The sequence below is a fragment of the Mixophyes fleayi genome, chromosome 10 (genome assembly GCF_038048845.1).
Source record: "Mixophyes fleayi isolate aMixFle1 chromosome 10, aMixFle1.hap1, whole genome shotgun sequence".
Lineage (NCBI taxonomy): Eukaryota > Metazoa > Chordata > Amphibia > Anura > Limnodynastidae > Mixophyes > Mixophyes fleayi.
Window position 1 is genome coordinate 88,716,153 of NC_134411.1, and position 25,183 is coordinate 88,741,335.

The 25,183-nt window shown below is 42.2% G+C and overlaps 1 protein-coding gene across 1 annotated transcript in view; it reads right to left on the reverse strand.

Annotated features, from left to right (window-relative positions):
- LOC142103386 (serine/threonine-protein kinase Nek11-like) overlaps positions 1–25,183 on the reverse strand; it is a 146,822-nt gene that overhangs the window by 58,733 nt on the left and 62,906 nt on the right. Inside the window, exons 7-9 of the mRNA XM_075187450.1 lie at positions 23,203–23,352; positions 7,493–7,571; positions 2,439–2,524 (exon numbers count right to left, since the gene is read on the reverse strand). Of these exons, the coding sequence (XP_075043551.1) occupies positions 2,439–2,524; positions 7,493–7,571; positions 23,203–23,352 (315 nt within the window). The remainder of the gene's footprint in view (positions 1–2,438; positions 2,525–7,492; positions 7,572–23,202; positions 23,353–25,183) is intronic.

Consider the following 25,183-nt stretch of genomic DNA (forward strand, 5'->3'; position numbering starts at 1 on the left):
CTTGAGCATCTTGTCTCCAACCCCCTGACCCCCTCTGTCTCCACTCACTCTCTTCTCCACCGTCTGAAATCATGCTTTGGCCCTCAATACTCCACTGAGACTAATGGAAAAAAATGTATACACCACGCTGGGACCAGCATCACTTGTGTTATTAAAACATCCAATTAACCATAACGATCATATAAGAAGCCATTTGGCAATTTCCTCAGAGAATAATATTTTTTTTAAATCCAATGTACATTTGGTTGTGATAACTAGTTACCTGTTGGGTGCATTTTAAAGGATATCGGCAACTAGTCTATATTTTGTGTACGCAGTATTACTTCAAACCATGAGACTGTGGCTGTCATGATTTGGAACGAGCAGTGATTCACAAACCATCGGGATTCTGTCAAGTGACAGTCTAAGTTTTAAAAGCATAAGTGGTTTTGGTTCCAGCGCTGTATATCCATTTTTCGTTTTAGATATTTTTCCTTTTTTTGGAAAACAACAGATTTCCTTATAGCAAGACGGCAGCCCTGATTACTTGAAATTAAGCCATATTTTTCCTGTGCCCTTAGGAGGCTTCTTTATTCCACCAAAACTGCCTCAATAAAGTGGTCAATTATCTACTTATGGCTAAGTTAAAGGCTCCCTTCTCCTTACTCATCTTCTTTGCCACTTTCGATACAATCAATCGCCCTCTTCTCCTAGAAAGCCTATACTCCCTTGGCCTTTGCAGCACTGTTCTCTCCTGGTTCACCACCTATCATTTTGAATGCTCCTTCAGTGTCTACTTCTGGCACTTGCTCTCCACTTCCCCTATATGTCGGGTTCCCTCAAGGCTCTGTTCTCAGCCCTCTATCTTCTCTCGGTGTACTAATACGATCCTTTGTCATCCACTAGCACCTCTTTGCAGACAACACCCAAATCTGCCACTCTATCCCTGACCTCTCTCCTATTCTTTTTTCCCCCATATATATATATATAAATGCTTCTCTGTCATCCTCACCTGGATGTCCCAATGCTACCAAAAGCTTATCCGAAACAGAGGTCATCATCTCCCCTCCTCTTATTGTCACTACCCTCCTCTAATCTCCATAACAGTTGACATCATACTCTTCCCTGTTGACCAAGCCCACTCCCTTGGAGTCACCTTAGACTCCATCCTCAGCTTCACTCCACACATCCAGTCCCTTTCACTGCCTTGTCACCTCCTCTTTCGGAACATTTTCAGAATGCACCCCTTCCTCAATCAGGTCCTTACCAAAACCTTATCCATTCTCTCATCATCTCCCGTCTTGACTACTGCAACCTCCAGCTATATGGCCTTCCCCACATTTATCTCTCTGCTGTACTATCTCTCAAGTTCTGCAGGAAAACTGATCTTCCTCTCTCTCTCTCGCTTTTAAAGCCCTCACCAACTCCTCCCCTTCATACATCTCCAACCTTGTGACAAGTTACAATTCCCACCCTCTTTACACTGCCTGTAACCAACTGTCCTCTTTTCTGATAACCACTTTTCACTCCCACATCCAAAACTTTTCCTGGCTGCTCCCCACTTATGAAACTGCCGACCCCGCCTAACCAGACACTCCTTAACCGTCAGTCTTTCAAGTAGAGATGCTCACTGACCCCCGTGACCTGGTTTTGGTTTTGGATCTGGATTAGCTTCATGTTTTGGTTTTGGTTTTGGAAAAAACCACCCTCATGTGTTTTGGTTTTGGATTTTTTAGAAAAAATCCTAAAATATGCCCAAATTACATATTTTTGCTCTTTTTTTGTTCCTACATTATTTATTATTAACCTCAATAACACTAATTTCAAGTCATTTGCAGTCAATTTTGACAACCTCACAGATCACAATATTATTTTCATACACTTTCGGACAAATACTGCAGCGACCTGGCTGGATGGTAAGCGACAGAGCAATGACACAAACACACGGCAGTTCCTAGCACATCTAGGACACATTGGCACACAGCAGAAAAGAAAAATGGGGGTCCGCCCTCCCTCCCACCCACCGTTATGTTGGATCTTAAAAAGGATTCCAAAACTCACGAGATCAGAGGACGTAACGATGACGTTTTGCCTCGTTTTTAAATCCGAGGGCGCGCAAAAGTACCAAGCCGGTTCGGCTCAGTACTTGGATCTGCTAAAGTTCGGGTATGTTCAGTTCCGGGGAACGGAGCCTGAGCATCTCTAATTTCTTATTATCTCTTATCCTCTTCCTCTAGACTAAGCTCTCACAAGCTGGGCCCGGTCTATCCTCAGTCTCACGTCTGTGCCTTCTTCATCAAACTCTGACTGTCCTGCACTACAGACTTTTGTGGCACCTTAAAATTAAACGATGACGACAATGATCATGAATGACTAGTGAGAACAGAGAAGCAGCTAATTGGTTGGGTTAACAAACAACACATTTGATGATATTGATTAATATATGAACAATTACATACATAGCGGCAGCAATCCGAGAAGCGTCCTCATTCACAGAGTTCTGTCTGTCCTGAAACATCACTTCCTGCAGCCACTCTGAGAGAACCTGCAAAGTAACAGAGCTTCAACCGAAGAACTTGGATACACTCATACAGCATTAACAGCACCAAACGACAACCACAAGCTATTAGTCTCCTAACAATTTGCTCTTAGGTTTAATAATACAAGCGTCAGCACCACACAGCATTAAATCTGAATGAAAGTGTTCATGGCCCCCGGTTGCATGCAAATGCTATCTTTCAATTATGTACATATGATATGGTACAGGAGGAGCGTAGCATAAATCCTTTGTGCATCATGAAAGCATTGACTAAAAATTACAAAATAACACTTCCTATTAATAGAACAACTTGATCTGACTCATAGCCAAAACCCGGGGACTTGTTGACATTAATTTGCATTTGCAATAAAATGGAGTTTAAAAAAATATAAAAGATTGAGAACTCGAACTAAAATAATATTTTTAATATATAAGTATTTTATAATTGAATGTTCATTGCAGTTTACAGTTCACAATAAAATATAACCCAGAAAAGTTACTTACCCTGTGTAAACGCTTGGTGTACTACTACTCCCAGTCTCCATTACCCATCACTACCTGGTTACTAAGACAAGCTCTTACTACTCTGAGTACAAGATCTGAGAGCGTCAGACTACCTGAGAGCATATCACGCTCTACGGGAAAGGCGTCTTGCTCTAGGTGAAGACCTCTACCTGCCTTGTTCTAAGAGCTTATCTAGCTTCCGGCGGGAGCCGTAACAGCTGGTAAATCCGTTTGGATGATTACAGTGTCTAAAGGTGTATGCGGTCGTCGTCAGACTATGACATTTCCGATCCGACCATTTGTGCAGGGACAGATATGACAGCAGAGATCTGTCAGAGTGGCTGTATTGCCCTCATAGGCAAACCGATGGGGTTTCCTAGTGCCGTACAATATTGCTGTATTTTTCTTGCACTTCTGCTAATAAACAAATGTTTGGAATTTGTTGATATAATAAGTTTCCAAACTTGCAATATCCTGTATCTCACTGGTGGCCAAAATTTAATTAGCTGGGTCCCCAAGAGACTATAGGCCTTACGATCTGGAACCACAGAGGTCAGTGGACCATATGCTCTGGGAACCCAAGAAGTCGGTGGGCCATATGTTCTAGAACCCAAAGAGGTCAGGGGCCATATGTTCTGGGACCCCAAGAGGTCAGGGGCCATATGTTCTGGGACCCCAACATAGGCAAACTGGGGAGGGGGTTTCCTAGTGCCTGGAAACCCCCCTCCAAGCCTGGGGCACTGTATAATTGAGGTGGCTGGACCCTGCTCCCACTTCACACAGTTCTGCTTGAAAATGGAGAGCTGCATGCACCTAACAGTAGTGCACGCAGCATTGCCCATGTATATTATAGGGATAGGAAGAGTTGGAGAGCAGCCAAGCACTGTCTAATATTATAGCCACGCCCCCATGCATTCTGGTCACGCCCACTGGTGGCGTGGTGTGGAAACCCACCTCTACAAATCCTACATTTGCCCCTGGTCCTCCGCATTGGCACCTTTAGAATTAGCGGACTGTGTCGTGTATGAGATCGGATCTACGACAGAGACATTTCCATCATTATTATTATTACTTGGTACATTCTATCATGTGCGGTAGTCTTGTTTCTCTAGTGTTGTTTAGACATAGACATAAATTATATAATATTTTACCTGCTTACTATAAACTTTAAAATTAACGACTTCCACTAAGCTCTGCAGTTAATCAAAATCCCCCCCCCCCCTCCTCACCCTGCAACCTTATTTTAGCAATTATGATAATAACAATAAATCATTTTAAATTATGCTCATCAACTGGATAGTGGCAGAAGAACACACATTATTTACATCTAATTAACCATAAAGCATTTATGTAACTCCCCAATCATTCTCATAGTTACCAATTATCATTAATTTCAAGGGACATTCCCAGACATGTCCCTGATTTTTAAAACTGAAAAATGACAGAGGTTCCTTGTTCAGATTGTGGGATTCAGTTCTCAGTATTTGCTCATGCTGTATCCCAGGGGTTCTGAATTTATTAGGCAGGACCAAAATTACATTTCACAGTCCTTTGTTTAATTTTAATGTTTATGAAGTTCTTAATTTGTAGACAATATTAAACTACTTAAATAAGTTTTAAGTATTTTATTGCTGAAAAAAACCAAATTTGGGGATTTGTAAAATATTAGTGGTAGAAATAGTAAAGATAGTATAAATATACAGAATTGAATTAGAATTGTATTATGATCACGTCCAGTGGTCAGTTCATGTTGGGGGTGTAGTGTCCTATGTCTCTATATAGTGTAATAGAATTGTATTATGATCATGTCCAGTGGTCAGTTCATGTTGGGGGTGTAGTGTCCTATGTCTGTATAGAGTGTAATAGAGTTGTATTATGATCATGTCCAGTGGTCATGTCATGTTGGAGGTGTAGTGTCCTATGTCTGTATACAGTGTAATAGAATTGTATTATGATCATGTCCAGTGGTCAGGTCATGTTGGAGGTGTAGTGTCCTATGTCTGTATACAGTGTAATAGCATTGTATTATGATCATTTCCAGTGGTCAGTTCATGTTGGAGGTGTAGTGTCCTATGTCTGAATACAGTGTAATAGAATTGTATTATGATCATGTCCAGTGGTCAGGTCATGTTGGGGGTGTAGTGTCCTATGTCTGTATAGAGTGTAATAGAGTTGTATTATGATCATGTCCAGTGGTCAGGTCATGTTGGGGGTGTAGTGTCCTATTTATGTATACAGTGTAATAGAGTTATATTATGATCATGTCCAGTGGTCAGGTCATGTTGGGGGTATAGTGTCCTATGTCTGTATAGAGTGTAACAGAATTGTATTATGATCATGTCCAGTGGTCATGTCATGTTGGAGGTGTAGTGTCCTATGTCTGTATAGAGTGTAACAGAATTGCATTATGATCATGTCCAGTGGTCATGTCATGTTGGAGGTGTAGTGTCCTATGTCTGTATAGAGTGTAACAGAATTGTATTATGATCATGTCCAGTGGTCATGTCATGTTGGAGGTGTAGTGTCCTATGTCTGTATAGAGTGTAACAGAATTGTATTATGATCATGTCCAGTGGTCAGGTCATGTTGGGGGTGTAGTGTCCTATGTCTCTATATAGTGTAATAGAATTGTATTATGATCATGTCCAGTGGTCAGGTCATGTTGGGGGTATAGTGTCCTATGTCTGTATACAGTGTAATAGAATTGTATTATGATCATGTCCAGTGGTCAGGTCATGTTGGAGGTATAGTGTCCTATGTCTATATACAGTGTAATGGAAATCTATATTTAAATTATAGTATTCCGTACAAAGCTGTCCTGTCATCTGTAAGGGTGTAACTGACATTACACATTAATTTTAAAAATAATATAAGTTGTTCAGAGTGTTTCTTGTTAAAGCAAATAAGGTTCAGCCCCTGTGTGAAAGGTAATTTATTGAAATGGTGTATTAGGCGCTATAATACCCAAAGAGTATGTTGTCATTTCCAATGATATTATAACACTGGAGGAGCTTTGATTTACTGCAGAAGTCTATTAATCCTGCCAAGTAAAAATGTATAAAGAAATTTTTTGAACATTTACAAATGTATTACAATATTGTTTAGATGCCGTATCAGGCAAATGTGTAGAATTGTATCGTGATCATGTCAGGTGATCATGTCAGGTGATCATGTCAGTGCTCAGTGTTCCACATATACAGCAGGTCATACACAAAGGTGAATACTGCAAAGTACCTTGGGTTCACACTTGTGCCCGAATGATCTGCCTATCCTTCACGCTCAGGAGATGCCTTCTCAACCAGGGCTCAAACTTGATGCCTTGAAACCCCCAGTTTGTATAAAATAATCTTGATTTTCACTTATTGTACTGCTCAGTTAATTCATGTACTTTATTAATCATAAGAGTGAGGGAGCATCAATTGGTAATTGCCCCTGTAGACAGTCTTAATCTGTCGTATAGTATGCACACCTACTAAACTTAGAAGGTACTGAAAATGGTGATCACTATTATTGTATATCAGTATTTCAGCCTACTTCACTCTGTAGATCTCCCATTGATGAAGGTCTAGGAGTTTTGGACGGCTTTAGGTAGAGAAACGCCATTGGATTTTTGCAGTTTCCACCCTCTGCAGAGCTTGTTCTCTTTCCGAAAACTTTCCTGTATCCCTTTATCTTAACCTTTTTATTTTTCACATCATATCACAACTCGGCAGAGAGAAGAATGCCACAAGCAATTAAATCTGGCAGCGAAAAACCCAACACATGTCCTCAAAGAGACAGAACATGCTCCTAATTGCAAATGACTTGGGGTTCAGAGACAGAACGGGAACAATGACAATCTTTAACTATATCCATAATTGTCAATGGATCCAACATTGCAGTGCTGGGATTAATCTCAGTTACGGTGCGCTCACCTAAATATATACTGTATATATACACATTTCTCAAGATTTATTTTTGTTCTATCTAATTGTTCAGTGAAATATATTGACATAAGTTATTTCTCTGTACATTTTTGCAAGATAAATAGACATCACTAGTATATTGCCTTCAGTACCATATAATCCATGGAAATGACAGGATACTCACTTGGTATTGCAGAACCTATTAACAACTTTTCAACAAATTAACTTTTTAGATATGGGAGTAATCTTATTTTCTTCAACAATGACAACTTTGCAAGAAATAGTATAATTTAAAGGGCAACTACGTACCCAAAATATTGTTAATATGTTATAGGATAAGACAGGGATCCTATTTGGGTGTGTGTGTGTGTGTGTGTGTATAGTCGGGAATATAGATTGCAAGCTCCTCTGGAGCTGGGACTGATGTGACTGAGTAAATATTATCTGTAAAGCACTTCGTAGTATGTAGGAGCTTTATACATAACCGTTAATAACTAAATAGTAAATAAATAATACACTTTGTGATCCATTGTACATAATTCATGGATATAAATGGAACACTCACCTTCCCTTTATCTGTTACATATGGAATGTTTAGAACGTCTTTGGCACTTGGTCGGAGCTCTGGGTCTTTCATCAGCATCCTGCAGACACAATAGATAAAGAGGATAATATAACACAGGACACGGCACAGATGTCATTTTCTACAGTTGTTAGAGGTCCAGCAATGTCTGATAAACATCTTTATTGAAAAAGACCTTAAGGTGATTGCATGTGGTACTGACCAGTGGGCAAGTCACTCATTTTATGGTCTGTTGGGGGCTACATAGAACGGATGTATAAGCCAGTGGGCTACATAGAGGACACTGTTATAGCTGTGATGTAGCCCGCAGCGACTGAATTTTCTGCGCATTGTGTCGCTGTATAACTGTCAGAATATGAAAGTTCAACTTCTTGATACATTTTTCTCCTATTAACCCTCAGGACTGACAGCTAAGCCAGACGGCTTCAGCGGCAGTTATCTGAGATATCACAATATGCCATCATAGACTTCTCTAAAGTTTTTGATTATTTTTTTTAATTATAGCTAGTTAGGATGTGGAAAAAACTTGCATTCATGTTTTAAAGTAGATTTGTCACCTACATACAGTGGTAGAAGCCTTTCTGTTGGTTGAAGGAATATTCATGAGAATACACACTATAGAAACCAATAGCAAAACAATATAAGGCAGAACAAATGAATATTAGCCATTAAATGCTTCGGTGATGTTGTTAGTTCCTAATTGATTGACAGACTGAATTTGCTATGAATAACCGGTAAACCCATAAAATGGCTACCTCCGCTGTAAGTAGGCGACACTTGCTTGTTAAATAAGCTTTCCAGATACAAGCTGTGAAGAACCGGTTTCATACAACCTTTGACCTCTGCCTCTAGAAATTGTATATTAATAATAAACTCAAAATGGATAGCCAGAACAAGCGAACTATCCTAGAAAGCTCCTCCTAACCCCACATCCCCAGAAATACTATTCATTTTTGATGCTCTGGTCAGTTGGCTGTCAAAAGTGACCGTTTCTTTCTATTGCTATAGAGAGACGCCAACCCCAACATGGGGAAAAAAGATACCCCTAACCAGGACATAGACCCCATAATTAAAGTACACTCTTGTCATCTGCTTTCAAAGTTCACTTCTCTATTAGTTTACTATAGATCGAAAGGGTAATAACCCTCTCTATCAAGTTTAGCTTCTACCAGTGTCCCTTAATGTCTCTCCATGTCTGCTGTTGAATGGTGGCTCAGTGGTTAGCACTTCTGCCTCACAGCACTAGGGTCATGAGTTCAATTCCCAACCATGTACTTATCTGTGAGTAGTTTGTATGTTCTCCTCGTGTTTGTGTGGGTTTCCTCCGGGTGCTCCGATTTCCTCCCACACTCCAAAAACATACTAGTAGGTTAATTGGATATTGCTATTAAATTGACTCTAGTCTGTGTGTGTGTGTGTGTGTGTGTGTGTGTGTGTTGGGGAATTTAGACTGTCAGTCCCAATGGGGCAGGGACTGATGTGAGTGAGTTCTCTGTACAGCGCTGTGGAATTAGTAGGGGCTATATAAATAAATGGTGATGATGATGAGTAGTTTGTGAAAATTGGCCAGGACTTAAGTGTTTTATTGTTGAAGATCTTTGGTGGATGCAGTGGATAACTTAAGTGATATCTCTTTCTTTTCCCTTTCTATTCTTCATATATATTTATTAGTCCTCCTACAACACGATTTCGAAAGGGGTGAAGTTCAATGAGGCCTTCACTGGAGCAAAGAAAAGAGACAAATTGTTTGCAGATATCCTTGCGACTAGATTATACATGATGATATCCTGACTCCTTCATCCAGACCAGGTTGGATTTATCCTGGGCCAACAGGCTCTGGATAATACCAGAAGAAGGCTAGAACTTATCATTTACACAAATGAGAATAGAACGTTGGAGGTAGCTACTGCTCCATAGACTACAACGTCTATCAAAGCCCTTTCCAAATGTTTTTTTTGAGATTTGTACATATAAATTGTACATATAATGGTCTGACAGCTAATCACTGAAATCACCAATGGTTCTACAACCAACGATCCTTCCTACACGCTCCTGTCCTGTCTTAGCCAGTCCCATACACCATTAAAACCAGAACCAAATTAGTTAGGCACATAGTAAGCTCAACAAATTGTCAAATTGCTGCAGCATTGAAGGATTCCAAGCTGCTGTCCATTAATGCAATCATTAAAAAAAAAGCCTGGCATGTATACTGCATGGAATGTATTACTTGCATGCTTGACGCCTCTACCACTTTACTTTACATAATTTGATCTCCCTGGCTAACTTATTTCTAAGTATCTCTTTCACCAGTAACTAGAACGAGAAACTCTTCAAAAGAACAGACATCATCATCTATTTATATAGCGCCACTAATTCCGCAGCGCTCTACAGAGAACTCACTCACATCAGTACCTGCCTCATTGGAGCTTACAATCAAAATCCCCTAATATACACACACAGACCAAGAGAGACTAAGGGCAATTTAATAGCAGCCAATTAACCTACCAGTATGTTTTTGGAGTGTGGGAGGAAACCAGAGCACCCGGAGGAAACCCACGCAAACACGGGGAGAAAATACAAACTCCACACAGATAAGGCCATGGTCGGGAATCCAACTCATGACCCCAGCGCTGTGAGGCAGAAGTGCTAACCACTGAGCTACCTACATGCCCAAGGGACTCTAACTTCGGGACTTGGCTGAGTGACGACGACCTATAATCCCAAGAAGAAGACTTGTTCCCTCACACCTCTCCTCGTCCAACCCACTCCGTATCATGCTTCCTTCCCCTCCATTTTGGACAAACCTCACCCGTTCTCTAATATCACATTTGCTGTCTATGAGACCCAGAGTAACTCTAAAAGGCTCCAATACTTTAAGGGCCTGAGTCATTAAGGAGAGCAAAGCATAAAAAAGGAGTAACTTTGAATCTGGGCAAAACCATTTTGCATTGGAGGGGGAGGTAAATTTAAAATGTGGGGACAGATTTATATTTGGGATAGGGAATGTACTAGATCAACTTTAAATTTCAGTGTAAAAATAAATCTATCAAGTATTTGTGTGCTAGATGAAAAAACAGCCAGTATTTATCTTATGTGCAAAATAATAAAGTAATTTGCATCCCTTCCATTGTAACATGGTTTGTCCCGGAGAACATTTACTCCTTTTTCCTGCCTTACTTTCCTTAATGACTCAGGCCCTAAATCTCTGGTTCTTTAAATCCAGTGTTATAAATGGAGTTGTAATCTCTGCTATATGACTATTAACATTCATGCTGTAATGAGCATAGGTCACCTATCACCTGTTTTCTGTATGTTTACACTACCACCTGTTTTCTATGTTCCTCCCTACTCCCATCCCTGCCTCTTCCCAACATTGTATCTACCTAGTGAATTGATAACCTGCATTTCCATTTATATTGGCTCAGTGCACAAAATAGCTGCCTCCTGTCTTGGTAATGGGTAAATATTCCAGCAGATGTTGAACTGCAACTCCCATAATTCTCAGAAGAAACAAGTACAATCCCACAGGTGGTTAAACCATGGCTGAAAGTCTTAAGGATTAAACATTTCCATTAACCCAGACCAAGGGTCTATCCTATATCTTCAGTTGAATATCTAGTTTGTATAGGTATTTTCTGCATCACTGACTGCATACATTATTCGGCAGTATAAATAAGCATTGCACAGCCTTTCAGCTTTGTGCTTGATCACCAATGAAATTCCCAAGGACATTATTGCAGATCCTTCCCATAGAACTCTCTGCTCCACGGTCCCGGTCTGGCTTTGCTCATTGTGCAGCAGAGCTTGCTTTGCTTGGGCTCAGTTGCTGCAAACGAGCAGTGTGCCCTCCAAGATGTGTTTTTTAGTGCATCTGGTAATGCAATTAAGTGCAAACATAATTGTTCTGCTCAGTAGACTGATTGTGGGAGATGTAACAATTATACACAGTCAGTGGCACAAATCTAAGGCCTCATTACCAGAATCTGTCTGGCAGCTTTTTGACCAGGGGGTAAACTATACTTCGTGACCCAGATATTAGTTGCTGTCAAGCTTAGAGTGTAGTTATAGGTAGGGGCAGGGCTGGTGCAAACGTTAGGCGAAGCCATCAACCGCCTGCGGAAGCAAAACTTTTGGAAGTGTCAGCCAAGCAGACTCCGATTGTTTATATGTTGCAGTGGTCTGTATGATTTTACATTTATATATCTGAAAAAGTTTGTCCTGATAAACTCCTATTAACAAAGGCTCATATAAAGTTGCTTGTGCCTAGCCATATATTATGATACAGTGGATGTAGATTGACAACTCCCTTAATGCCAAGTTGCCATCCCTGCTCAAAGTACAAGAAAGTGGCCCTTGTTAAATTTTCATATAGGTACAACTATCCAGAGCCAGATTTAGACCTCATGGGGCCCTAGGCAAGATATTGGTTTGGGGCCCCCTCCCTGAAAAAATCCATAGCACTATAGTTTTTTAGCATAACATATACCCCAATTCAGCGGCTGGCTGGCAGACTTTAGCCCGGGGGGGCAAGCATATAGCACTGGCCCATAAGTAGCGGCCCATTTTTAAAGGGTGGTCTCACCGCCGGCCCTGGGAGGCCCTCTGGGGACCGCTGGGCCCTAGGCAATTGCCTAGATTGCCTAGTGGTAAATCCGGCTCTGCAACTATCTGTGTTGCGAGCAGGATGGCAGGCTAATAAAAATAAATATGTGTAAGTCAAAAGTAGAGATGCTCAGGCTCGGTTCCCCGAGAACCGAACATACCCGAACTTAGCAGATCCGAGTACCGAGCCGGCTCGGTACTGTTGCGCGCCCTCGGATTTGAAAGCGAGCCAAAACGCCATCGTTACGTTGTCGGATCTCGTGAGTTTTAGAATCCTTTTTTTAAGATCCAACATAGCGAGCGGTGGGAGGGAGGGCGGACCCCCATTTTTCTTTTCTGCCACTGCTGTGTGCCAGTGTGTCCTAGATGTGCTAGGAACTGCCGTGTGTTTGTGTCATTGCTCTGTCGCTTACCATCCAGCCAGGTCGCTGCAGTCTTTGTCCGAAAGTGTATGAAAATAATACTGTGACCTGTGAGGTGGTCAAAATTTACTGCAAATGACTTGAAATTAGTGTTATTGAGGTTAATAATGTAGGAACAAAAAAAGAGCAAAAATATGTGATTTTAGCATATTTTAGGATTTTTCCTAAAAAATCCAAAACCAAAACCAAAACACACGAGGGCGGTTTTACCAAAACCAAAACACAAAGCTAATCCAGATCCAGAACCAAAACCAGTTCACGGTGGTCAGTGAGCATCTCTAGTCGAAACATGTTGGAGCAGAAAAGCTGATGATGGCCAGTTCTTTTGACTGTGAACTTTGCATACATTTCCTTCTTGGCGTTTGGGGACATCTACAGTATTCTGGACGATCCCGGGGACTTTTTGGAACTAACCTGCATACTGCCATTTTACCCTCATTTGTTCCGAACATTATATGATGTATTTGATCCTTTGGAGGAAGATTTAAGGAAAACAAAAGTTTGACCTTGAAGTGCCCATTTCATTGAGATTCTAGTGAGTAGCCTAACACTAGGGGCCCAGGACGGTGGGAGAGTTCACTATTATCGTAGTGGACACTTATTGTTCACTTTGTGAAAGGAGCACCTTGGATGAAAGAACTAACTAGCCGTCATATTGTGCCAGTCGGCCCTGACCAGAGAATCGTAGAAGCATACTACATAGGATTAAATAGGGCAGAATCCAATGTGCCCAAGAGTTAATGTGATAATGTCCCTTTGTACTGTTAAGTCAGAGCCCATTGTTCAACTTCATGTCCAGCTAGATTACCTAGAGCCGCTCACAGAAGGGTGCTTGCTACTACCTGAAAACTTGGGGGAGGCTTATTGCCAGCCCCACCAAAAAGAACATGAATTATCTAAGGACTGGCTTTCTGAAGCCACACCACCCTGGGAGCCAGATCGAGAATAAAAAGGAAGCATTGCCCCATCAACTGGAGTCTTCTGCTCGGACAGTTCTGATTAGTGGTTATGGACTGATTGTGGATTGGTGGATAATTCCGGTTACTCGATCATGAAAGCCTCAGTGGACTTTTTCACTTGGTCTGGCTAATTGGGATAATCATTTATCAATAAGCATTTATCATTTATAACATATATCTCCTGGGTTAACCAAAGAAGCACTCAATAGTCTAGTACAGCCAAATAGCCACAGGTTCGGGGAGAAAACCAAGAGGTCATCTCATTCTGTGCCGAGACAACCTCTTCTCAGAGGACCTGCCCGTCATGTGTGTAATGGTAAATAGCTCAAATACGGCATCTTTTAAAGTGCTGTTATTAATAGAGATGCTCAGGCTCGGTTCCCCGAGAACCAAACACACCCGAACTTAGCAGATCCGAGTACCGAGCCACTTTCGCGCGCCCTCAGAATTTAAAACGATGCAAAACGTCATCGTTACATTGTCGGGTCTCGGATCTCAAGATTTTTTAATTCTATAAGTACCGCCCTCCGTGGCTATTCAGAGCCATTTCACAGAGGGACACAGACGGGGTACTCTGTAGAGCAGTTGGGCAGCGTCATAGGTAGAAGAGAAAGAGGAGGGGTAGCAGTGGTCTTCAAAGTCTACAGTGACATTCAGGAGAGCTCCATTGCTCACTGTCATTGCTGAAATACAAATACTAGGGCTGGCAGGCTTGGTGTAAATCTGCAGTCACATTGTACTGTGTTATATAGGTAACACACAAAGAGAAGAGCTCCATTGCTAATTGTCATTGTTGAAATAATAATGTAGGTGGGAAAAAAGGAAAAATATGTGATTTTAGCCAAAAAAATAGGGATCCAAAACCAAAACAAGAACACGGGGGTCAGTGAACATCTCTAGTTATTAGCATGGAGTGCAATAGAATGAATTTTCATGAATATTATTGGTAGTGCCCCCACAATGTCTGCCTTCACTGTCTGTAGATGACAGGTCCACTTTAAAAACCCCATAAAAATACTGTAAACAAGTTTTCTCCAATCTTTCTCTTCGTTTTTGGAATAATGACTTTTTTCGCACATCTCATGTACTTTCAGTTGATCTTAGAAATGCAGAATACTGGAGAGCGTTGTGTTCTTTATCATAAAGGCTTCTTGCAAATTCAGTGTTGCCTGTATCCTCTAATTCCTCCCATCCTGTCTCTTTATCTCTATTTATTTAGAGCTACGCACAGAATCAGAACCGTATAATAGGCTAGTAACAATATATCTAATTATCTGATCCTCTCGCTCTATCACATTACAAAGAATTGACTTTGTGTCAGCGTTTGAGGGCTGAATGGGGTGTTGCATCATGTTTAAAAGTGGCACAATACAAAACTGGGCCACAAAATCTCTGAATAGCAACTGGCTCTTGGGCGCCACAGAGACAGGAACAAAGACATAAAAGGGATGCAAAAAATGTGATAATTAGAAGTGCTGACGTATAGATCCTTGAGAAAATAATGAAACCAGACAGTACCGAGCGATGAATGTTAAAGAAAATGATTGAATTGGGAGTCTACTTATCAGAGGTGTCCAAACTCAGTCCTCAAGAGCTACCAACAGTTCATGTTTTCAGGATTTCTTAAATAAGGCACAGCTGAGTTAATCTATTTGGCTGGGTCATTAATGATCCCACCTGATTCTACAGACGGAAATCCTGAAAACATGTCCTGTTGGTAGCCCATGAGGACTGAACTTGGACACCTCTGCTCTAGATCTTGCGCTTGTGCCTATTTATTAAAGCTACCGGGGTGGTAAAGACTAAAGCCGCCTGTAGCCCTCGCCAGGGTTTCCGGTGAAGCATGGGGAAGCCTATTTATCATGTACAACGGTGGTACAAGTACAAGTACCACCGCCAGGGGCAAACGCAGGCTTTGTAGAGGGGGTTTCCACACCACGCCGCCATGCATGGGGGCGTGGCTATAATATTAGACAGTGCTTGGCTGCTCTCCAACTCTTCCTATTCCCATAATATACATGGGCAATGCTGTGTACACTACTGTTAGGTGCACACAGCTCTCACTTTTTGAGCAGAGCCGTGTGAAGCGGGAGCAGGGTCCAGACACCTCAATTATACAGTGCCCCAGGCTTGGAGGGGGGTTTCCAGGCACATCCCCCCCCCCCCCCCCCCTCAGTTTGCCTATGATAGCTGTTCTCCTATAGCTATCACCATCTGGGTACTGTAAGGGAAAATTAGTAAAATAAAGCATTTTTCCTTAGTTTTTATTTAAACAAGTTATATTATTTTTTTCCTATTTTGTACAATTCTTTTTACATACTTTATTATTATTTTTTTTACACAAATCTAGAAATAGAGGCCCAAGTCCAGTGTTCCAGTGCACTTGTCCGCTCATGTATGTGCAGAGGGACCCTGCACAGTAGCGCTGCGCTTGATATCTCTGTTGACTAGTGTTTTCCTTTACATGTAGCTCTCACCTGTCTAAACCATATCACCCTTTTTAGGGAGACCATATTGAGGAATTCTGCTAAACTTTAAATTTCAGTGTACAAATAAGCTATCAAGTATTTGTGTGCTACATGAAAAAACAGTCAGTATTTAACTTATGTGAAAAACAGAAAACTAATTTGCACCCCTTGCATTGTAACATGGTTTTGTCCAGGAGACTTAAATAAGAAGTTTCTTAAGTTAAGATCCTTAATGAATCAGGCCCCTAGTTATCATTTATTTAGTACATTCTACAAAATGACAGCTAGAATCTGATCGGTTGCTATAGGCAACTTCTCCACTTTTTCAAACCCTCAGCTTGATAAATTTACCCCCAGGTGTCACTTTAGCTTCATATGATGGGGATAGCTGGTCCTGTCCGGCACCCGGCATTTACAAAAAACTCTCCCACCAACCAAGTCACATTTGTGTCCCTCAAGTTTCTTGACTGCTGCAGAAACTCTATTTTGTTTGACCACTTTTGGGTCCACTGGGTCTCCCAAAAAATGTTCTGTAACTTCCGCAGCTATTCAAGAATTTCCTGGTGTCCAAGTGACGCTCACAGATCAGACCTTTACAACCGCACCAAGCAGTTGAAAGAGGAGACTGTACAAAGCAAAATACTGCAAGCATCTCTGGTAATTAGAGGGTTCTTACTAGAGATGCTCACTGACCCCTATGAACTGGTTTTGGTTTTGGATCTGGATTAGCTTCGTGCTTTGGTTTTGGCAAAACCACCCCGTGTGTTTTGGTTTTGGATTTTTTTTAAAAAAATCCTAAAATATGTTAAAATCACATAATTTGGCTTTTTTTTTTTGTTGCTACATTATTATTAACCTCAATAACACTAATTTCAAGTCATTTGCAGTCAATTTTGACCACCTCACAGGTCACAATATTATTTTCATACACTTTCAAACAAAGACTGCAGCGACCTGGCTGGATGGTAAGCGACAGAGCAATGACACAAACACACGGCTGTTCCTAGCACATCTAGGACATAATTGGCACACAGCAGTGGCAGAAATGATAAATGGGGGTCTGCCCTCCCTCCCACCCTCCGTGATGTTGGATCTTAAAAAGGAATTCAAAACTCGTGAGATCCAACGACGTCACAATGACATTTTGCCTCGTTTTCAATTCCGAGGGCCGCTTGACAGTACCGAGCCGGCTCGGCTTGGTTCTCGGATCCCCATAAGTTTGGGTGTGTTCGGTTCTCGAGGAACCGAGCCTGAGAATCTCTAGTTATTAACCAGTTTCTCTGCCACGTCAACTCTGCAGGTCACCTGGAGCCTCTTATTTTCCAGGAGATTTCCTAGACTTCAGAGGCCTAGTTTCACACTCTGTCAGACTGAAAATCGTGTCCCTTTTGCCCCCTGCATAAATTAACAAGGTAGTGACTTTCCCCCTCGTTTTCTTCCTCTCTTCGGATGTGCTAAGGATGACTATTCTGCATGCACTCAGCGCTTTGGGGTTTGTAATGAAGCTGGCACTGTCCGTTCTCTTAGACTTTCATGAGCGGAAACCCCTGCTGGTTTGATCCTAGGTTGTTCGGAGGCAGTTGCAGAGCCCTGGGGAATCATTCAGAAGCATCGCAGACACACACAGTGCTAGCGAGCTGCAGGATAGTCCCTGCGGCAATGCTCTCAGCCATCTCTCTCTCTGCACTCAATGTCTCTGTCAGCCCCGCAGCATGCAACCTCAACAGGACAAGGGTCAAGATGCTGGATACTGACAGAGTATTATTCCCAAAGAGGCATTAACTTAATTTACTTTTTGACAGTGAAAGAGTTCCGTTAAAATAAAATTCTAGCATCCAATATTTATTTTTTGCCTATGACAAATAATTATTATTAACAAACACGTCAGAAGGCAAAAAGAATTTGACAGGAAGTCTGTCCGCTTGCACGGTAATTGTGGCAGCAGAAATTCCTGTGACTGACAATTATTACAAAAATTCCAAGAATTCTCTGCAGCAATACCAGACACTGGTCCTGGATAAGTGTAAACCTTCAACTTAAAACAGATCAGCCACAATGTTAATGCTTCATATGGGGGCAATTTATTCTCTATGCAACTCAGGCTAAAAGTGGCACAGGCTGCTGAAATACGCTGCTCAAGTAAGGAAACATATTCTCAACAGTCAAGGGTCATGAGCATGGGTAGTAAGTTTGTAGCTTGAAGTGTCAAGATTTATTACTGAAGGGTAACTTTATAACTGAATAGGGTCAGAAGCTTTTGAATAATGCAGGATGAAAATACACGATTAAACAGGAGCACGTGTACGGTATAGCCAGTGCCATCAATAAACCAGTTTCCAATAAACCAGTTTCCTATTATGTAAACTCTGCTTTCTGTAATTCAAGAGTGAGTGGTAGGTTGCGAGATTGAGGACTGAGATTCTTTTTCTCCAGCCCCTCTATCTCTCCTCATTGATATTGCTCTGTCTAAGGACTGTAGGTATTGTAGTTCAGTTTAGTAACTGGGGAGTTGTAATAACTCCTGCAACATTATTATATTCTACTTATTTGTGGCTGTAAAGCTGGTACGTCTGCTCTTTTGTGCTTTTGATTCCGGAAAGGTACCAGAGACTCTTGTATATAGGAGAGAGACAACTAACGGCCTCATTAAGGAATGTAAATGCCGATACCGTATTTTGCGTTAAAACGTTCTGCGCAGAAACGGGCTAAACACAGCTGAATGCAGGAGCATCCATTTAATATCTGAGCCAAACACTTTCATGGGTCGGAACAAGTAGGAGAAAGGACGTATGCGCGAGTCAATGTACGAAACGGGTGTGCCAAGCTCGAGCGCACGCGACAGAGCCCGATTCAAGCTTTGGGCATATCTAAGGTATGTATTTATCTGTCGAATCAGTTGCACAAGCTACAGGTCAGACGTAAGTGCCGGGTGACAGTGATGACGGATGTGTATACAGCTAGAACATGTGTATACAGCTAGAACATGTGTATACAGCTAGAACATGTGTATACAGCTAGAACATGTGTATACAGCTAAAACATGTGTTTGCAATCAGGAGCAACTGTAAAAATTAATTTTATGTACAGTAGACATAAATCACATCCTAATACAGTGGTTCCCAAAGTGTGCACCGTAGCTCTCTGGGGTGCCGCGGCGCTGTCACAGGGGTGCCGTGGCCGCCCTTGCAAAAGAAGAAGAAGAAGAACTACTTCTTCTTAAGAAGGGGGGGGGGGGGAATTACCAATCCAGCGCCGGATCCTCCTCCTCACTGACTGCCGGGCATGATGTCATCACGCCTGACAGTGTCCGGGAGGAGCAGCAGTAGAGAGGACATCAGGACAGGAGACAGCAGAAAATGAGGAAAGAAGGTAAGTAAAGGAACGGAGAGTGAAGGGGGACAGAGAGAGATGCTGAAGGAGGGGAGCGAGATGCTGAAGGGGGGGCAGAGGGAGATGCTGAAGGGGGGGCAGAGAGAGATGCTAAGAGGGGGGACAGAGAGAGAGGCTAAGAGGGGGGGACAGAGAGAGAGAGGCTGAAGGGGGGTGAAGGGGGGGGACAGAGTGAGATGCTGAAGGGGGGGACAGAGTGAGATGCTGAAGGGGGGGCAGCCTTAGGTGTCAAAAAGGGGGCGGGGCTAAATCGCCCCCCCTAAGTCGCCCCCGGTACAATTAACTTCTGGATCCGCCCCTGGATGCTGAAGGGGGGGACACAGTGAGATGCTGAAGGGGGGGACACAGTGAGATGCTGAAGGGGGGGGACACAGTGAGATGCTGAAGGGGGGGACACAGTGAGATGCTGAAGGGGGGGACACAGTGAGATGCTGAAGGGGGGGACACAGTGAGATGCTGAAGGGGGGGACACAGTGAGATGCTGAAGGGGGGGACACAGTGAGATGCTGAAGGGAGGGACACAGTGAGATGCTGAAGGGGGGGACACAGTGAGATGCTGAAGGGGGGGGACACAGTGAGATGCTGAAGGGGGGGACACAGTGAGATGCTGAAGGGGGGACACAGTGAGATGCTGAAGGGGGGGGACACAGTGAGATGCTGAAGGGGGGGGACACAGTGAGATGCTGAAGGGGGGACACAGTGAGATGCTGAAGGGGGGGACAGAGTGTGAGCTGCTGAAGGGGATACAGAGTGATATGGTGAAGGGGCACAATGTGATGGTAAAGAGGCCTAAATACATGTTATGTTATTTTGACCCAACTACTTAAAAAACGGGACTACCTGGTAATTATTTTGGCTTAGGGGTGCTTTGGAAAAATTATGGTGACCCTAAGGGTGCCTCGAGCTGAGAAAGTTTGGGAACCACTGGACTAATAAATGTATTTCATGAAAGAAAAAAGAAAAGAAAAAAATAACTACTTTTTTTTTTCATGTGTTTTCATTAATTACCGTACTATATTATTACCAGGTGACAATAACTGAATACTTTTATTTTTCCCTGTGCATTTTGGCGTCACTTTATATTGCACATGTGTTGTATGTATCCTGCAGTGTATAGTATCTGTCTCAATACGGCAAGTGCCGAATAAGTAGTGCGTACCTAGAGCCGTATTCAACAAGAGACGTTTCTTCATATCCGCATCTAGTTAAATACAGACGTTCAAATACCCGATTTCTGTGCATTTTAAAAAAAAAAAAGCACTATACGTTTGTTTTACGTGTCTTAATGAATCAGGCCCAAACTGTTTAGTTTAGGTTGTAAATGGAAATTCTATTTGCTTTTCTGGTATGAAGCATCTGTGAAGCATCTGTGTTGAAATGTGCAAAATTAACAGTCTTTTGAACCTCTAGATAAAGGAGATCGATTGTTGACGTGTGGAAGAAATACAGTTACTGGCAACTCAGCTTCTGCAAGAGGTCTCAGAGCTGCGAGGCTTTAACTGCATTAGTATCTGGAAGCGACATGTGACCTCCTGCAGATGTACCAAGGATCACACAACTTGTCAATTCCGAATTCCCACCGGCAGATCTGCAGGCTCTGGTACAGAAACCACGTCCGGATGTGTTCCTGGATGTTCACAGATCCTCCCCGTGGGACAGAGGCTCTCTTATCTAGTGATATGCTCCAATTCCATAAGATTTATAGTCATACAAACACAAGTGTCAAAAATTCAAAGGAGGAGGAGCCTGTGAGGCGTCAGATCTCACTGCAGGGCATCCGCTGTCAGGTGACAATCAAACATCAAAGCAGGGGCAAACGCAGGATTTGTAGAATGGGTTTCCACACCACGCCACCAGTGGGCATGACCAGCACGCATCGGGGCGTGGCTATAATATTAGACAGTGCTTGGCTGCTCTCCAACTCTTCCTATCCCTATAATATACATGGGCAATGCTGCGTGCACTACTGTTAGGTGCATGCAGCTCTCTCTTTTCGAGCAAAGCCGTTTGAAGCGGGAGCAGGGTCCAGCCACCTTAATTATACAGTGCCCCAGGCTTGGAGGGGGGTTTTCCGGGCACTAGGAACCCCCCTCGGTTTGCCTATGCAAAGAACACCTACAGCGGCATTTATTAATACACAGAAGGGGTCCAGAGACCTTTTTTGTGTGTGTCTATTGGGATGATTTATGAAAGGGTGACAAGCCCTATTGGAGGCAAAAATGGGTGTTTTCACCGGCCGTAGTGTTTCTCTCTTCTCTATAGACATGAAAGGGTTATGTCAAGCAGCAATGGCTTCTCCACGCCTATTGCTACACGCACTATTTCCCTCCATACATACTGTGCCTTCCAGGTTAGTAAACGTTTATATATCTGTTTCCTCCACATATCCCTATTAATAAAGTACAGGTCATTCATTAACAATGAACTCAGGTGCAAACATTGCACTGAACCAATGATATGTCAGGTGCAAGTTAGACAATGAAAGCAATTATCTGATTGGTTGCTTTGGTTTAGAGCTATTTTTGCACCTAAGTGCAATGTTCACAGGGGCTGGCTGGCTGGCTGGGTTGGGGGCAGGGGGGGGCTTCTCTCCTACTGTTCTCCCAACCTCCACATCTCACATGTAGGAGTAAATGTATCAAGCTGAGAGTTTTCCGGCGTGTTTGAAAAGTGGAGATGTTGCCTATAGCAACCAATCAGATTCTAGCTATCATTTTGTAGAATGTACTAAATAAATGATAGCTATAATCTGATTGGCTTTTCAAACCTGCCGGAAAACTCTCAGCTTGATACATTTACCCCGTAATCTTTTATTTTCCTCAGTAACAGGTCTTTCTAAGGATGGCGATAACAGACCAAAAACATTTTTTAAAAAAAGGCTTTACTATTAGAATATAGATTTTGTTTTTAAATGCAATACTGTTTCAAACTATTTCATTTAAACACTATCAGATCTATTTGTCAACTAATTTTAATTTTTTACATTTTTCTTTCAATTAGTGCAAATGAAGCCCAAGGGGTAGATTTACTAAACTGCGGGTTTGAAAAAGTGGAGATGTTGCCTATAGCAACCAATCAGATTCTAGTTATCATTTATTTAGTGCATTCTACAAAATGAGAGCTAGAATCTGACTGGTTGCTATAGGCAACATCTCCACTTTTTCAAACCCGCAGTTTAGTAAATATACCCCCAAATCTTCACTTCGAACCACTGACATCACTGGGTCAACATACGAGTATATTGGAAGCCGGCATTCCTGTGGATATTGGTTTTGACCAACAAATAGCTGCTGACATTGTGGTAGGTGACAGGTGACTTTGAAATACAACTCCCTGGATGCATTATTCATATCGTATCATATCGAAAATGGCTGGGGAGCTACAGATTTCTAACCTCGCTATTCTACTTTGTACGTACCCCTTTTAAGCTAGGATGAAGTGATTTTACAATTTAAATAACCCATCTACTCACTAGGAAACAGTCCCTCAGAAACAGGTCAGACCTCAAGCATATTACTCAGGCAACACCTAAGTTATGTCACTGGCTCCTAGTAAATTGATAAGTTACATATTGGTTCACAACACAAAAATCAATGCTTCCACTGTGTTTAAATGGCACACTAAATAAACATATAATAAATATATTAACATTGTATTGTCCTTGATTCATACTAATCTCTCCAGTCTACAATATAACTAGCTAACATTGTTTGCTATGCTACATGTAGGGCTTCTGTATTACCCTGTTCATAGTAATATATATTTATCATGCAAAGTTGCCCTTTAACCCTAACCGTCCTGTAGACCGTGCGTTCCATTATCATCTTATGTCAGCTGGGTTATCCACGTACCTTTGCAGGATATCGCTGAGCTCTGCAGAATATTGGGAGGGGAGAGAGGGGCATGGTCCATTTACTATCATTGATATCAGTTTGATCCAACTAGAACAGTCAAAGGCACGTCTGAAAGTACACATTTCATATAGAATACAGCCCAACGACCTGAAAATAGAAGGAACAAAGAATAATATAATACATATATGCACATGCAGTATCATGCAGTGGTGTAAATAATCTCAAGGACAAAATTTTCCCTTTCTAGCTTTATTTAAAAGGAATCATCTTCTTTTGTACAAGCCACTCATTTAAGTTAAAACCAGAGAAGAAAAAATCCTACGCTCGGTATATTCCATATTATATGTGGTACCAGTTGCGTGGCAATATAAATGCCCATATGTGTATACAAAACAGAAAGACAGTTGTTGTCCTTAACACAGCATATCTGTGTGTATCTAGCAAAATGATAATATGAGGTATTGGTTCATATTTTGATCAAAACATATAAGCCTGCATCCAAGCATCAAGGGCACCTCATTATATACAGGTCCTACACTGACCGATATACTTTAAATACCATTAAAATGCTTACATTTAGCAAGGGCTGGTTTGTGAGCCACACCCAAATGACCCATTTTAGTTGGCCCTTCACCCCCTTGTAGCCCTTTGATGCATGACTTATCTGTGTGGAGTTTGTATGTTCTCCTTCTGTTTGCGTGGGTTTCCTCCAGGTGCTCCGGTTTCCTCCCACACTCCAAAAACATACTGGTAGGTTAATTGGCTGATATTAAATTGCCCTTAGTCTCTCTTGGTCTGTATGTGTGTGTATGTTAGGGGATTTAGGTTGTAAGCTCCAATGGGGCAGGGACTGATGTGAGTTCTCTGTACAGCGCTGCAGAATTAGTGGCGCTATATAAATAAATAAATGATGGTGATGATGATGAACACCCCCTGCATTTGATAGATTTGAGCAGCTACCTACACAGACAGACTCTGCTTGTTATAGGGAATCAGCCAGCGAGGGCAGGAGGTGTGGCATTAATCATACTTGCCGACTTCTCGCAAGGTCTGTCCGGGAAAGGGGCGTGTCTAGAGGGCCGGAGGGGGCGGGGCACGGCCAAACGTGTCATTTTGGCCCGACCCCCGCAACAAATATGCCGTTTGGTAGAGGGGGGGGCGGGGCCAAAATAACCCTATTCACCGCGAATTGCGTCATTTTAGCCCCGCAATTGCAGGATGTGGGAGACTTGCCAGCTTTTCTGGGAGTTTGTGAGACCGACCCGAATTTCGGGAGTCTCCCGGATATTCCAGGAGAGTTGGCAAGTATGGCATTAATATGTCACCTGATTGGATTCTTGCAGCTCCTGTCCAATCCGGTGGGGTATGCACCACACACCTGCAGCCCAGGCAGTTTCATACCAAGTATTCCCAACCACGCTGACTGCTCCTCTCCCGAACGTCAAACCTGGCATTACGGCAGCTCAGTTCAGTTGAATAGAACAAGAAAACATAGGAGCAGTTTGTAGTGGTCCAGGGAATCAATGGGTAGCACCTGGTATTACTTAGCCATTCAAAGTGACAGAGGAGATCACAGGCAGCTAATGGTATCCGAGAGCAAATAATAGCAACACAGAACATCAAAGGGCAACATTGTACTAGAGAGAAGTCTTCAACATATAATGGAGCACTAGAGTACAGTATGGTTTTAGAAATACATTACACCCCAATATTATTGCTTTCAGGATGATATACGACGGCTGTGTCTTTAAAGCCTCTTATGCACAGAACATTGTCTGCAGCAATGTCCTGCATATAATTGGTGCAGCAAGTGGGTTTTATAGAGGTGTGAAGTTCTGGAGACACAATCCTCCAGTTGTGGATTTGCTTTGCCATTCCGTGCTGTATTTGTAAATTACACCCGCAGAATTTATAGTCTGTAATCAGAACTGGGAAAGCAATGGTATAAATTGATTATTTTCTGTGGTTTGGGTATAGG